The 15364-nt window shown below is 40.5% G+C and overlaps 1 protein-coding gene across 2 annotated transcripts; it reads left to right on the top strand.

Moving 5' to 3' along the window:
• The first annotated feature begins 1224 nt into the window (after positions 1-1224).
• Positions 1225-14657, top strand: LOC101019230 (vitamin D 25-hydroxylase). Of its 2 annotated transcripts, none has more exons than XM_003910184.5 (5): positions 1225-1957; positions 8056-8197; positions 11444-12076; positions 12651-12980; positions 13798-14657. In XM_003910184.5, exons 1-5 carry the CDS (start codon positions 1613-1615, stop codon positions 13971-13973), a joined length of 1626 nt encoding a protein of 541 aa, XP_003910233.2. In that variant the 5' UTR covers positions 1225-1612; the 3' UTR covers positions 13974-14657. The 2 variants fall into 2 exon arrangements, with proteins under 2 accessions (XP_003910233.2, XP_009184785.1); XM_009186521.4 differs by lacking the exon at positions 1225-1957 and adding an exon at positions 3904-7918.
• The last annotated feature ends 707 nt before the right edge of the window (positions 14658-15364 follow it).

The raw sequence follows: 15364 nt of genomic DNA, 5'->3' as shown, positions 1-15364 counted from the left end.
TCCTCTGTTTGGAATATTTTCCCCCATATCTGCCTCAAATTTCCCTTCTATAGTAGGCAGAATAATGCTCCCCTCCCCCCATATGTCCACATACTAATCCCTAGAACTGTGAATATGTTAGGTTTCATGGCAAGAAGAATTAAGGTTGCAGATGGAATTAAAGGGCTAATCAGCTGACCCTGAGCCGGAGATTATCCAGGTGGGCCCAATATCATCACAACGATCCTTATAAGTAGATCATTGAGACAGCCATGTTGGAAGGATCTGAACTGACATTAATTGCCTTGAAGAGGAAGGAATGGGGATGAAAGTCAAGGAATGTGGGCAGCCTCTAGAAGCTGAAAAAGACAAGGAAATAGAATCTCTCCTACAGTCTCTAGAAGGAATGAAGTCCCACTAACACCTCTCTGTCAGCCCAGGAAGACTCACTTTGGACTTCATACCTCAAAAACTGTAAGAAAATAAATTTGTGTGATTTTTAAGCCATCAAATTGGGGGTAATTTGTTACAACAGTGGTAGGAAACAAATACACCTCTTTAGCAGTTGATCTCAGCTCCAACGTCATCTTCCTAATAAGACTTTCCTTGACAGCCCTTGCTTGCTAAAATATCTCCCAAACCACCAGGCATTTTCTATAATGCACTTTTTGTTTGCTGATGATTATCTAAATTTATTGTATTTCCATTTTATTGCTCTTCCCTCTCATAAGAATGTAAGTTCTAGAAAGGGTGGGATTTTGTTGCTCTTATTCACCTATGTATCTCCATCGCTTAGGACATGGGAACACAGTAGACATTCAATTAATATTTGCTGTGTGAATGAGCCGTAAGGTAATGAGGACCATAAAACTCATGCCCTTCTAAATCACAATTAGAGGGCAGCTGTTAGAAGAGTCCCAAACGCAGTAAGTCCTGTGTTGCAAGGAACTGTCCAGTAGAAAACAGGAATAAAAACAGAATTAGCAAGAATAATATGAAATCAGTTGCTTAATTCCAAGCAGTGGAGGCAGAAATCTTGAATAGTAAATACTCTCCGTGAACAAGTGCAGACAAGAGTTCCGTGATTGCCAGTAAGTAATCAGTTTGGAAAGACCAGAGAGGGGTCAAATATAGGTAAACTGAGTTAATCACATAAACTGCTCAATCATCACAATTCTTAAAAGATCACACACAAAAATACATTAACAGGAGAAAAATAGTAAAACAGGACAAAACAGTAAAATTACTTTCTTTTACTACTGATGGGTCAGTTTTCTACTGGAAATTCTGAAAAGTATCAGGTTCAGCTAAAGACTGCAGTGTTGATCACCTCTCCAGTTTTCCTAGTCTGAAATGAAATAAGCAGACCTGGTACTTAAAAAGACACTTTAAGAAAGGGCTGGCCCCAGAGAGGCAGGATCCGCCTACCCCAGTGAATGAGGCCGTCCTGACACCTCGTCAACATTCTGGTGTCAACATTCTGGAAAACGGCCTCCAGGCTCATTGCTCCGCCTAGAGCCGCGCCACCTCCAAAGGGTAGCACCAGCTACCCGCTCCGCAGAGCCGACTCCGAGCCGCGCAAAGCTGGAGGGTCGTCGTCCCGAGGGGACCTGAGCGCTCACTCAGTCAGCCAATGGCCACGGAGCTAGGGCGGGACCTGAGAGTATCCTGCCAATGGGAGTACGGCAGGGCTGGAGGCTGGAGTGCCAGGGACTCAGGGCGGCCGTGGCGTTCGCACCCCCAGCTCGGGCAGATGTGGAAACTTTGGGGAGGTGAAGAGGGCGCAGCGGCGCTCGGCAGCGCGCTCTTCTTGCTGCTTTTCGCGCTGGGGGTCCGCCAGCTGCTGAAGCTGAGGAGGCCGATGGGCTTCCCTCCGGGGCCGCCGGGGCTGCCATTTATCGGCAACATCTATTCCCTGGCCTCCTCAGCCGAGCTTCCCCATGTCTACATGAGAAAGCAGAGCCAGGTGTACGGAGAGGTACCGCTCCGACGGGTCCCGGGCAGGGAGGGCCGCCAGACTGGCCCGGGCTGGCCAGGGCCTTCCTGGTTGGACTTATGGCCGCTCGTGAGCCGAGTAATAGGGACCTCTCCACATGCCGGCTGCCCGTTGAGGGACATCCGCTTCCAGGCTGTGGAAGGGAGGAGTCCTCGACGCCGTGCCCCCTGCAAGGGGAGCCCCGCCCCTGCCGGTGACCCACTCCGGGCCGAGGCCCCGAGGCGATCCAGGCCTGATTTTCCCGCTACCGCTCGAGTTCTTGCTCCTGCGCCTGCGCCGTTTGGCTCGCCGGCCGCGGAGCCACTTCAGGTCCAGGTTGGACCCCTGCCCTCAGGGCGGGCGTCTTGCGAGTCGGCCTCGCAGCTCTGTGGAAGCTGCACGCGGCTTGTCGGAAAATTAAGGCGTGCTAAATTCTAGATGGTTAATAACAGGTTCTTCGGTGTTTGCAGTCGATGAACTACTGGTGTAGGCGTTTGCTGTGAGAATGGAGAACGCAGGGGAACGCCCCTAACTGAGAAGCTGGCCCTGGGAAATGATTGTGAACGCGTGAATGAATTGATGACTAAAATCCGCTGCGGGGGTCCCACAGCACAGATGGCAATGCCGTTCTGACTGGCTGGGAACGGCCCCTTAGCAGATACTTAAAAGGCGCCTTCTGTGTGCCACTGTCACTGCCAACTTGGTGACTCATTTAAAACTCACAACCAGCCGGTGAGGTCGGTACTTAGCTCCTCCTCAATCTGCGGAGGAGAAAGCAGCACGGAAATGCCTTGTGACTGGCAGCGGAAAAGGCGACCCCCGCATGTGTGTGGGTGTCCTGAAGTCCGGAGGGGGCAGGAGTTTCCACGGGGCCTGACCAGAGCTTTTTACCTGTTTTGTTTTGAATTACACTTATTTATATGCAACTACAGGCCTGACGCTAGCGGTGAAAAAGGCAGATACAGCCTTTTAAGGATTGGCAGATGAGTGGGAGAGAAAACTAATCTCTTTATCGACCACAGGCTGTGGTCAGTGTTTTGAAGGAAAAGTACAGGGATGTTTGGCAACTGTGGTATTTCAGGTTTGACCTTAAATCCTTACTTAAACCAATTTTTACAAGAATTGGGCTAGGTGCCTGGGCGCGGTGGCTCACGTCTGTAATACCAGCACTTTGGGAGGCCCAGGCAGGCGGATCACGAAGTCAGCAGATCAAGACCACCCTGGCTAACACGGTGAAACCCCGTCCCTACTAAAAAAATACAAAAAATTAGCCGGGCGTAGTGGGGGCGCCTATAGTCCCAGGTGCTCGGGAGGTTGAGGCAGGAGAATGGTATGAACCCGGGAGGAGGAGCTTGCAATGAGCTATCTCGCCACTGCACTCCAGCCTGGGCGACAGAGCAAGACTCCTTCTCAAAAAAAAAAAAAAATTGATCTAAGTTTCTAGAATAGAAAGTCACTAATGGTTTACGTTCCTTTCACGACTCACTAATAGTTTACGTTGTTAAAGGTAAGCTGGACGAGGTAACAAAAGTATGTATAATTCTTAGATCTTATTTTCCAGCCGACAGTTCTCCCAGAATTGAGTTTATTCAAAATGTGAAAGCATAAGACTAGAGATCGGGTCTTCTGCCAGACAAAACTTGACCCCTGTTCTGAGTTTTAGTTTTTTTTTCATCTCGTTAGTGAGAATAACAACGGAAAACAGTAAAGTGCTACTCAAGTGTTCTTGGTTATTGTATGTGTTATTAGTTTCTTTTTTTTTTTTCTTTTTTTTTTTTTTTTTTTGAGATGAGTCTCACTCTGTCGTCCAGGCTGGAGTGCAGTGACACCATCTCGGCTCACTGCAAGCTCCGCCTCCCGGGTTCACGCCATTCTCCTGCCTCAGCCTCCCGAGTAGCTGGGACCACAGGCGCCCGCCACCACGCCTGGCTAATTTTTTGTATTTTTTAGTAGAGACGGGGTTTCACTCTCTTAGCCAGGATGGTCTCGATCTCCTGACCTTGTGATCCACCCGCCTTGGCCTCCCAAAGTGCTTGGATTACAGGCGTGAGCCACCGCGCCTGGCCTATGTTATTAGTTTCTATACCCAGAACAGGTTTGTTCGACCTCCAAGTTTGAAAGTATTTTTAAACAAGTTATTTGAAATGGTTTCTCACAGAAAAGGGAATTAAACGTTTCTTATATAAGTATTTGAACTGAAAGACACTCCGTATTACTATGAATATTTATTTTGGGCAGGGGGTTGTCAAAGTCCCCTATCATAGGTTACAAATTATAAACGTACTAGACTGTCGTCTTGAGATATTTAGATCGGTTCAATAGATAAGAATTGGGCATGAGCAGCTAGTTTTATTGCTGGTACCACTTTTGAGGGAACCATGGTTCTTTATGGAGAAAGCTCTTGACTACAAATGAAATAGGACTAAACTGTTATTAGCTGCAGTGGGGCAGAGGAAAAACTGAAAGGAGCAAACATGAAAAAGAATATGCATCAAAGAGTAGATAGACGTTGTTTGCCTCACTATGCCTTAGGTTTAGTTGATAACCACCAAACATACTAACTCTAGGCTACAGCAGCATTTGATCTTTATCCTGGTGTGAAACATCTCTAGAGATCTCCCGTTATTTTAGAGATATATTCCAATTCTGACAAACTCTCAAAGTTGGTATAAATTGTTAAAATACTATACCTTTTTTTGGAAGTGGAAGAAGACTGTTCCCTCCTGTAATTCCGAAAGGTTATGAAAAGTTGTTCCTAGGACTTATTTCTAAATAAAATCTTAGTTTCCCACTGTCTTTTAAATTTGAGATGTATGCTCACAGAAAAAAAACCAAAAACAAAAACCCCAAAAAACACTGGACTTTAAAATTACTTAGGACAGTCACTTCAGGTGATACCCGCCTTTGTGTTAATCTGTGAATTCAGTTCTGCTTTGTGATTCTTGAAAGTTAAACAGCCAGTCCTCAGGACTTATATATTCATTTTAAAGGCAATCTTATATAGAAGTGTATCACACTGAAAATTACCATTTCCTTGGAGATTCATTCTGAATGTTTAAATTTCTGCAGTAACTTTAATCTTAGTCTAGATTTAGAGAGGCATTCCCTGGCTAGCAAAGCCAATACAAGTGGCTTTATCAGATTATTTTCAGGTAATGGACTTAAGGATAATAAAATTATTCCATTAAGGCAAGTAGAATTGACAGTGTATTAATTTATTTTTACAGCATTTATTGAGAACTTTATGCACGGCACTGAATGAGATTCTGTGTAAGGATTCAAAGATGAAAAAGATGAAATCACTGCTCCTAGGGAGTTTATAATTTAGCAGGCAGGCAGAAGACAAGAATATGAATGTTTCTGGTCCAAGATAGTGTTAAATAAGTGCCATGGGAGCTTCTAAACTCCCATGTGTGGTTCAAAGCAGAGAGAAAAAGAGTGCCCCAAGAAAGGCATCATGGAGAATCGTCCCTAAAGAGTTGGTATGGTTATGATAGTATGGCAGTCAAGGGAAGCTTTCAAAATGAGGGAACAAACCAAGCAAAGGTTGAAAAGTGTGGCAGTCACTTAATGGTTTTCATCAACAGCACTTTGCACATTTGTCTGTTATTAGCACTTAGCCCATGATGTTATAATAATATGCTTAAATGTATATCTCTACAACTATTCATTAATTCAACATCTATTTCTATTGTCATATGCTGTGCACTGTCCTAGGTGCTAGAGATATAGCAGTGACCAAAACAGATTCCTGCCCTTGTGTAGCTTATATTCTAGTGGGGGGAAGACAGACAATATACATAAACACAATTAAGTAAATTATATAATATGTTCAAAGAGTACAGAGCAGGAAGTAAACTAAATTAGGGTAAGGGAATGGAGAATGTTAGTGGGTCAGATTTTAAATTGCTTAATCAGAACAGTCTCACCACAAAGATAGCATCTGAACAAAGACTTAAAGGAAATGAAGGAGCAAGCTATAGGAATATGAAAAGGAAGAACATTCTAGACTAAGAGAAGAGTAAGAACAAAGGCCATAAAGCAAGAGAATGCCATGTTGAGAATTACCTGTAAAAAGACAAGGATGAAATTAAGGAGGCCAGTTAGGAAATTGTTGTTATAAGGGAGAAATGCAGGTGACTTAGATTGGTCACCTGCAGGTTATAATAAATTGATTCTGTTTATATTCTGAAAGTAGGAACAGCATAACTGCTGAGCAGTTGGATGTGGAGTTTGGAAGAAAATAATGAGTCAGTATGGGTGACTGCAAAGTTCTGGGCCTCAACAACTTGAAGGATGTATGGAGTGGTCATTAACTGGGAGAGTGAAAAATTATGAGTAGGGCTGGTTTGGGCGAGGGAAAGAGACTTGGAGATCACAGAGCGATCTAGAAGAAGGCAAGGCAAATGTTTTGTGTATTCCTCTTTACATCTCTGCCAGCATTATAATTAGCCCATAATTGGCACTAAAAATTATTGAATAAATCAAATAATATATAAGCTAATCTGTACCCTTCCATAGATCAAAGCAGTTTAAGGATAAGTTTTCACAATTTGAGTTACAAACCTTTACCAAAGTCCTTGAAAACAGTGTATACAGGAATAGATATTAGTTCAAGTAAAAATTTCTCCAGTTCTACCCTCAAATACAGGACTATTTCAGATTCTTGAGTAAAGGTGGATTGTGTAACAACTTTCTCAAACCATGGCTCCTCCTTGCTTTTTAAGGTCCCTGGTGTCCATAGTTTGAAGTTCTACCCTGAAGCGCTATCCTGAAATACATTTGCCCTCTGTTCTGCCTTCATAGTGACACAACTTTAAGTTCATGGTTCTTTTACTATCCTTGTTGAATGCCATCTTTTTTATTGTCTCTGCTAAAGTTCACTTCTGCGAAGAGACTTTCCTTTAATAGGACTACATTACTGCATTGTCCCCACTTTGCTCAGCTGGTAGCCATTCCCTTTTACTTAGAACTCTTCTGTTGTCACTTTTGACTAATACCACTGCTTATGGCAGGCAGTCAATGTTCTTTTCCCAAGGTTCTGGATATACCTACTGCTCAGTTGGCAGAGCCCACCCTTATGCCAAAGACTTTGGTGGCCTCATTACTCAGCTGGTTAGTTGTTACCACTTGGCAGTCCTCATGACCTTTGCTGATATAACTTTCTGCTGAACTTTTGTTCTCTGCTAAGCCTCCTGTTTTCTTCTGAAGTAGCGTGTGCCATGGCTAAATCTCTTTGACTTGTTTGCACAGGGATAAGGCTTGTCTCAGTATTTTGGCTGTAAAAAGCTATCCAGAAAGGATGGCAATAAGCAGTCTTAAGGAAGTATCGTTCTCTCACTGGACTAGGCTCTTACATTGGGTTAGCTAGAATAGACTACAGGAGGTGTGACATTGTAAGTGAACCTGAGGTGAGGCACAGGGCAGACAACTCCAGCAAGGCATGGAATGGATTCTGTTTTGCCTTCCCCTTAAGTGAGAGGCAACTACCTAACCTATGTGGTAAATGCCTTTCCTCCAAGGTTAGGTTCCCTTAGAGCCCTGTTCACTCCCTTTGTGGAATACAGAGAGCCAAATACAAATGGGCTTAGTTACAATATGTTTATACTTCAAAGTTGTCTCTCAGGTCTTTGACAATCCTCTCCCTCACTTAGCCTCATTCATCTTGGAAATAGAAGGAGATTCCTAGATATCATTGAACATTTTGAGGTAGAATGAATCATAAGAGAGCATGTATATCAAATATATTTTCTATGGCAATACTGAAGCCCAAATAGGTTAAGTGTTCTGCCCAGAGTCTTATATCTCTTTAATGGCAAACCTTAAACTAGACTCAGGCCTGCCAAGTCCAGTACCCTTTTCATTATACCTTTGGTAAGATTGTGACTTCAGGCACTGAATGGCATAATGAAATCACACAGTTTTGCATGGCTTATAGAAGGAGGGCACTCTGAACATTGTCAGGTGAGTAATAACTGCCTATATTTTCAGGGACGTAACAAATCCTGGAAAAGCCACACTTACCACTTGTAGATTTCCATGGTTATATTTCTCCATACATTCTGCCATTTAAATGTTGTTTTTCTTCTCTCTTCTCAAAGATCTTCAGTTTAGATCTTGGAGGCATATCAACTGTGGTTCTAAATGGCTATGATGTAGTAAAGGAATGCCTTGTTCATCAAAGTGGAATTTTTGCAGACAGACCATGCCTTCCTTTATTCATGAAGATGACAAAAATGGGAGGTATGTTTATTTGCACCTATTTAGTGATTTACTAAGCTATTTTAAATCACATTTCTTATTTTAAGTTTTAGTGCATAGAGTTGGGATTATTTTGTACTGATTAATAAGAAACTATTTACTTATAGAACCTGGTATCTGAGGACCTTTCAGGCTGTACTACTTTCATATTTTAGACCAGTACATTGCTAATTCTGTTGTGGTTCAGCTCTAATAAGTATTATAAACTTTTAAAGAATCAGCACCTAATAACATCTGCAGGTTTTGTGAAACAAGTTAGGAATAAACACATACTTGCACTTGAATCCAAAGTCCCCTTTTGAACCCAGTCTTGAGTACTTGATGACATTTTTACTATCGTTTTACTTAAAAGCTTACAGAACTTGAAGCAGCTTTCTTGACTACTAATCACTGTGATTAGTAGGTGTAGAGTTGCATGGCTTGTGTAAAGGACTAGCGTTCTGTATGGTTTAGTATTGATCAGTGTCGGAGATTCCATATTCAACAAGGGGGAGAGACTGAAAGTTGACAAAATCGGTAAGAAGAAAGCAGCAACAGACAGCCTAAAATAGAATGTTCAAATCACATACAGTGGTTTTAATAGTTAATAGTATAAGACTTTTTACTAAAGTTGTATCCTAAATTCTCTAATATGAGTTTCACATTTAATTTCAAAGAAAAATTTAACAATATCTTGCTTACATAGGCAAAAACTAAAGACATTGATTGAAAAGACAAAAATAAAACTCCTATATTACATCACAAAGGAAATCAACTAATGCAGAGAAAGCACAAATTGTAAAAGACTGAATTCTCAGGCCAGGGTATAATGATACTTGAAAGCAGTAATATAAATAAAAAACAAGCAATTAGACCAAATAAGAAGCCACAATTATAATAGACCTTTAAAAAGATGATGAAAATGAAAGATGATGCAATCACAGTAATATTTGAGACAAAGTATATATTTTTCAAAGCTGTAAATTTATTGTTTAGACTATTTTCATCATAAAGGATTTGACTTAAGATTTTTAAAAACCAGGTAGAAAATTATGTGTTGCTTTAAGTTACTATGTACTGACCTTGGAAGTAGAAAATCATGGCCACTATTAGCCCACTGTGTGAATGGAAAAAAGTTGCCTTTTGGGTGGGCCCAGCGTCATGCCCAGGCACACAGCTTAGCCAGTGTAGGGTTATTATAAACAGTGCTCCTCTGTACCTTCTTGTGTATATATCCCATGTGCACATATTTCTCTAGGGCTGGTTTCATCTTGGCACCATTGCACTAGCTGTTCCTTCTAACTACAGTGGTCTTTCCTCAGGTATTTGCTTGTTTCACTTCCTCATCTCCTGTGAGTCTTTACTCAATGTCATCTTCTCAGTGAGCCTTTTGCTGACTACCCTATATCTTTTTACTTGCATATAATTTATTTGTTGTTTTGTCTGTCTCTCCTACTAGTGTCTAAGCTCTGTGAGGGTAGGGATCTTTGCTTCTTTTGTTCCCTGATACATTCCTGACACTTAGAACATTGCCTGGAACATAGTAGGTGTTCCACAAATACATGTTAAATGAATATTTGTTGAACGAATAGTCATCTGGGAGTATAGAAAAAAGAATGGGCCGGGCACGGTGGCTCAAGCCTGTAATCCCAGCACTTTGGGAGGCCGAGACGGGCGGATCATGAGGTCAGGAGATCGAGACCATCCTGGCTAACACGGTGAAACCCCGTCTCTACTTAAAAATACAAAAAACTAGCCGGGCGAAGTGGCGGGTGCCTGTAGTCCCAGCTACTGGGGAGGCTGAGGCAGGAGAATGGCGTGAACCCGAGAGGAGGAGCTTGCAGTGAGCTGAGATCCGGCCACTGCACTCCAGCCTGGGTGACAGAGCAAGACTCCGTCTCAAAAAAAAAAAAAAAAAGAAAAAAGAATGGACTATGGGAATGTAAGATTGCTACACAGCACTAATGACCCCCTCACATATGGTAACTTTTTAATAAGCTCTACATTCAAAAATTATTGCACAATAAGTTGTTGGAATGTAAATTTTGTGTGTAACTCATGTACACAAGAGAATGTGACATTTTTCATTGTGGGTTGTGTTAGTCCATTTTATATTGCTATAAAGAAATACCCAAGGCTGGGTAACCTATAAAGAAAAGAGGTTTAATTGGCTCATGGTTCTGTACACTTTATAGAAAGCATGGTGCTGGCATCTGCTTCTGCTGAGGCAATCTGCTTCTCCTGAAGCTCGCAATCATGGCAGAAGGCATTGGAGAAAGCCAGCATGTCATATGGCAAGAGTGGGAGCAACAGAGCGAGTAGGGAGAGTCCTTAACTTTTAAACAACCAGATCTCACATTAAGTGAGCAAGAACTCACTTATCACCAAGAGGCTGTTGTAAGACCATTCATAAGGGATCTGCCCCTATGATCCAATCAGTTCCCACCATGCCCCACCTCCAACATTGGGAATCACATATCAGTGTTAAATTTATCATAGGTACAACCGTGTCCCAGTAATGAGTGAAATTTTGAGTGAAGTACATGTTACATAAATATGTGCACTGAAGATGTTGAATTAATTTAAGGGGGAAATTTTCCATAGTAGCCACATCAAAACAGCAGATACATTGTGGAGACTCTGAAATGTTAAGGTAGGCAATATCAGCATTAGAAAAGTTTGAGCTTCATGTTTGCCCTTCTTTTGACTTCAGCATTTTGACTATATTGACAGCTCATTCAGAGTTCCCTTACCCCTGTCATAGTTTCTTGATTGTCTACCATATCCCTTTAACAGGAGGAAATTTATATTCTAAAATCCATTCTCTTTTAAGCAGAAAATTTCTAATCCTAGAAGGATGATTTTTTAGGTGTTTGTTTAGTCTAAGATAAAATTTTGCCCATTGAACATGCGGTCATTTCTCTTTGGTAAATTAGGCTTATGGTAAAATTTGGATAATATATAGTCACCTGGCCCTATTTCACCAGGTTAAATTACACAAGACTGACTAGCTTCTTGTGGTGGTGCAATTATAGGTCTTTTCTACCAGTCCACAGATAAGGAGTAGAAAACCTTTATCTGTTATAATACTCTGGCTAATGAGTTGCTGAGAACAGGACCCAACCATGTAGTTATATAGGAGTATAATTTGCAGAAGGATGACTAACCATCCATTAAAAAATTTTGTTCCCTTTCATTTTTTAGATACAGAGAAGTAGGAATTATACAATATTTTAATTTTTTTTTCAGGCCTACTCAATTCCAGATATGGCCGAGGATGGGTCGATCACAGGCGATTAGCTGTAAACAGCTTTCGATATTTTGGATATGGCCAAAAGTCTTTTGAATCTAAAATCTTGGAAGAAACCAAATTTTTCACTGATGCTATTGAAACTTACAAAAGTAGACCTTTTGACTTTAAACAATTAATAACGAATGCTGTTTCAAACATAACCAATCTGATCATTTTTGGAGAACGATTCACTTATGAAGACACCGATTTTCAGCACATGATTGAGTTATTTAGTGAAAATGTGGAACTAGCTGCCAGTGCCTCGGTCTTCTTGTATAATGCCTTTCCATGGATTGGCATCCTGCCTTTTGGAAAACATCAACAGCTGTTTAGAAATGCATCTGTGGTCTATGATTTTCTCTCCAGACTCATTGAAAAAGCTTCAGTCAACAGAAAGCCTCAGCTACCTCAGCATTTTGTTGATGCTTATTTTGATGAGATGGATCAAGGTAAAAATGACCCATCATCTACTTTCTCCAAAGAAAACCTAATTTTCTCAGTGGGTGAACTCATCATTGCTGGAACTGAAACTACAACCAATGTGCTACGGTGGGCGATTCTTTTCATGGCCCTTTATCCTAATATTCAAGGTGAGGATTCTCTTGATGATCTCAGGGTCTATCCTTACATGTAGGGTTCATACATGTTTTTGAGTCTTAGCCATGCACAATACATTTTCTTTAGGAACTCCTGCTATGCCAGCCAAGGATAGAAATATTTAATAGCTACAAAAAAGAGTTTTCAAATCTATTATCTCAATTCATGTAAAAAAAATCTCTGAAAGAGGTCTTATTATGCTTATTTTATAAATGAGAAAAAACGCTGTATCTGCAAGTGGCAGAGCTGGAACCTGAACTCTGATAGAATTTAAAAAACTAATTTTATGTTTTACTATTTTTCTTACTCCAATTCTAGGTTTGTTTGATGTTTATTCTTATTACTTATGTCTTTCACAATAGAGCTACCCAGAGCACTGGGTACTATTAGTACAAGATATATAGCATATATTTCAACAGAATGCCCAGATAATAAAAAATCTGAATCTGGATGTATCTGTATCCTATTGGCTTGTTATTGGTTATCATTTATTTTATTCCAGAGGGAAATAACTTTAGCTATAATTCTAAGAATTGCATAATAACTTGAATACTTTTTCTCTGACAGGACAAGTTCAGAAAGAGATTGATTTAATTATGGGCCCCAATGGGAAGCCTTCTTGGGACGACAAATTCAAAATGCCTTATACTGAGGCAGTTTTGCATGAAGTTTTGAGATTCTGTAATATAGTTCCATTAGGGATTTTCCATGCAACCTCTGAAGATGCAGTTGTACGTGGTTATTCCATTCCTAAAGGCACAACAGTAATTACAAATCTTTATTCTGTACACTTTGATGAAAAGTACTGGAGAGACCCAGAAGTATTCCATCCTGAGCGATTTCTGGACAGCAGTGGATATTTTGCCAAGAAGGAAGCTTTGGTTCCTTTTTCCCTAGGTAAGAGAACTTTCACAGGGGCGTAACTTTAGAATAAAGGATAATGATAATTCATTAGATATAGCATCTTAATCTGAAGCATCCTCCTGTAGAATTAAATATCCCAATTCTAAAAACACAGAACTGATTCTTACAGGAGAGAATGATTTAATTGGAAGTAATTAACACCTGTTTCTGCTTAATATAAGCCTTAATTTATCAACTATAGATGGACTTTTGAGAACCCCTGGCTTCTTCTAAAACTGTTTTTGCCTCTGGCTTTTTTGCCCATAATCAAAACTTGTGGAATGAGAAGCCAGTAACCCAGAGAGGGAAAAGATACAGTCACTTAAGTAAAACTAGAATCTCACTATCTTGGCTTCTGGTTATTGTGTTTCATCTTCAACTAGGAAAATATTGCTGCTTCTGTGAAAAGGTACAAAAGACCCATGGAAAATGGACTAGAAACTCTTCCCCTTCATTGGGGAAGAACACACTTAGTTGAAATGAAGCGGACTTTTCTTGAGCAAAATGTCTCACCTCAAATTAGATCTTTTGTGGCATATCTTAGGCTCTGCTGCAGCATGGGAGGGAAGTGGGAGATGGAACTAAAGTCTTACAAAAGTCCATGGTCTGACAAAAGGAGGTAAATGTATGGGTTCTAGGAGCTGAAGTGTCAAATCCTATTCTTTGAGATTTAAGAGAATCCTTTAATAAACATAATTCCCTCTTACTTTCTTTAAATTCCAGATTTCCTGAATGACACCCAAATATTAGACATTAATTTTGGTAAAGACTGTGGGTTTAAAAAATTATTATATCTGCTTTTTCTGTTTAGGGAGAAGACATTGTCTTGGAGAACAGTTGGCTCGGATGGAAATGTTCTTGTTTTTCACAGCATTGCTTCAGAGGTTTCATTTGCATTTTCCACATGAACTAGTTCCAGATCTGAAGCCCAGGTTAGGCATGACATTGCAGCCCCAACCCTACCTCATCTGTGCTGAAAGACGCTGAAAGTGCCTGGATGTTTTTGGGAGCAAGGATGTATATTTGCCTTATCCCTGAACTTAGTTTAATCAAATCAATGTGTGTATTAGAATAAAAGTCACAGCATCATAAAGCCAAATGAACACAGATGTGTCTTAAAATAGTACTGGAGCAGAAACAAGCACTAGTCATGATTGCTTTTCAAGATTTTATGACTTCTGGGGTAAAATTCTCTGTTGAGAGACACAAAGGTGCAAATGATGGGTGTTGCTTAAAATGCTAAGAAGAGTCATGGATGCCCTAAGCAGAGCATTTTGTTTAGTAGCAGGTACTTTTATCCCTTCCTGACTTCATCTGGCTTCTGTCCTGGGGGGCCTTGGTTCCAGAAACCAGCTCCCTTCTGATCAGGTATTGTCATTAATGAACTGTGTGGTACCAGTCCAGTTTAATAGAGGACTACAGAAGAAATTAAAACCCAAATAAATGAGTTTGGACTTTAGAGGTATTTTAGATATGGTGGGAGATTGTAGAAGAAATATGTATTTAATGTAGAGCCTGCCAGTGCTTTTGTATCTTACTCCCTGCTCTGTCTTCATAAGAACTGTGTCACTCTTCTTATAAATGAGGGTCTGTGTGACCCTGAGTGTCCACCTTCATAGCAGCAGTTAAGTAGATAGGACATTACAATAATATATTTAAAATTTAAAATGATACATGGTTGTTGAATCTTTGTTGGCACATTTTCCCTGGCACCACTTCTTTCTAAAACTAATCACAAGGATTAAAGATTGAATTCACTTATATCTTTTAGAGGTCTCTAGGCATTTCCATGGGTTAGTGTTATTTTTCTAAAGATAATTATATTCAAATCCAAAAACATGCTCTAGAGATAGGGTAACTGTGTAAACTGGGACACTTGAGAGTGAATGGGGTCCTCCTATTCATAGTTATATCAGGACAACAAGAGTAAATTGTGACTGCCCTAAACAAACTGGAATGTATATTGACCCATTTATAGCTATTTTTACATCATCATTTCTTATAAAGTTGTGAAATTATGGGTACATGCTCTTGTAACATGGCTCATGAATAGTTGCAGCCTCAGAGTCAGCGCACACAACAATGACTTCTATTAAGAATATGGATTTAACCTTAGTTTGGACTTACCTGTTGAACAGTTTCAAGTTTGTGTGTTATACATCAGGAGTCTGCATCTTGGATATATTCAGATGTTTCCAGTTGCAAGGGGAAGAAAATCCTTGCAAGTTCACTTAAATAATAAAAGGGAAATTTGGAGGAAGGGTGGAAGTTTTAGGGTCCATATGGCTTAGATGTTACATGGTGTAATCAAAGATTCTGCTTCTTCCCACTTCTCAATTTGCCTTCCAGATGATACCAGCTTTATCTTAAGGCTAGCT

The sequence above is a fragment of the Papio anubis genome, chromosome 12 (genome assembly GCF_008728515.1).
Source record: "Papio anubis isolate 15944 chromosome 12, Panubis1.0, whole genome shotgun sequence".
Classification (NCBI taxonomy): Eukaryota; Metazoa; Chordata; class Mammalia; order Primates; family Cercopithecidae; genus Papio; species Papio anubis.
This window is presented reverse-complemented; position numbering and strand designations above follow the sequence as displayed.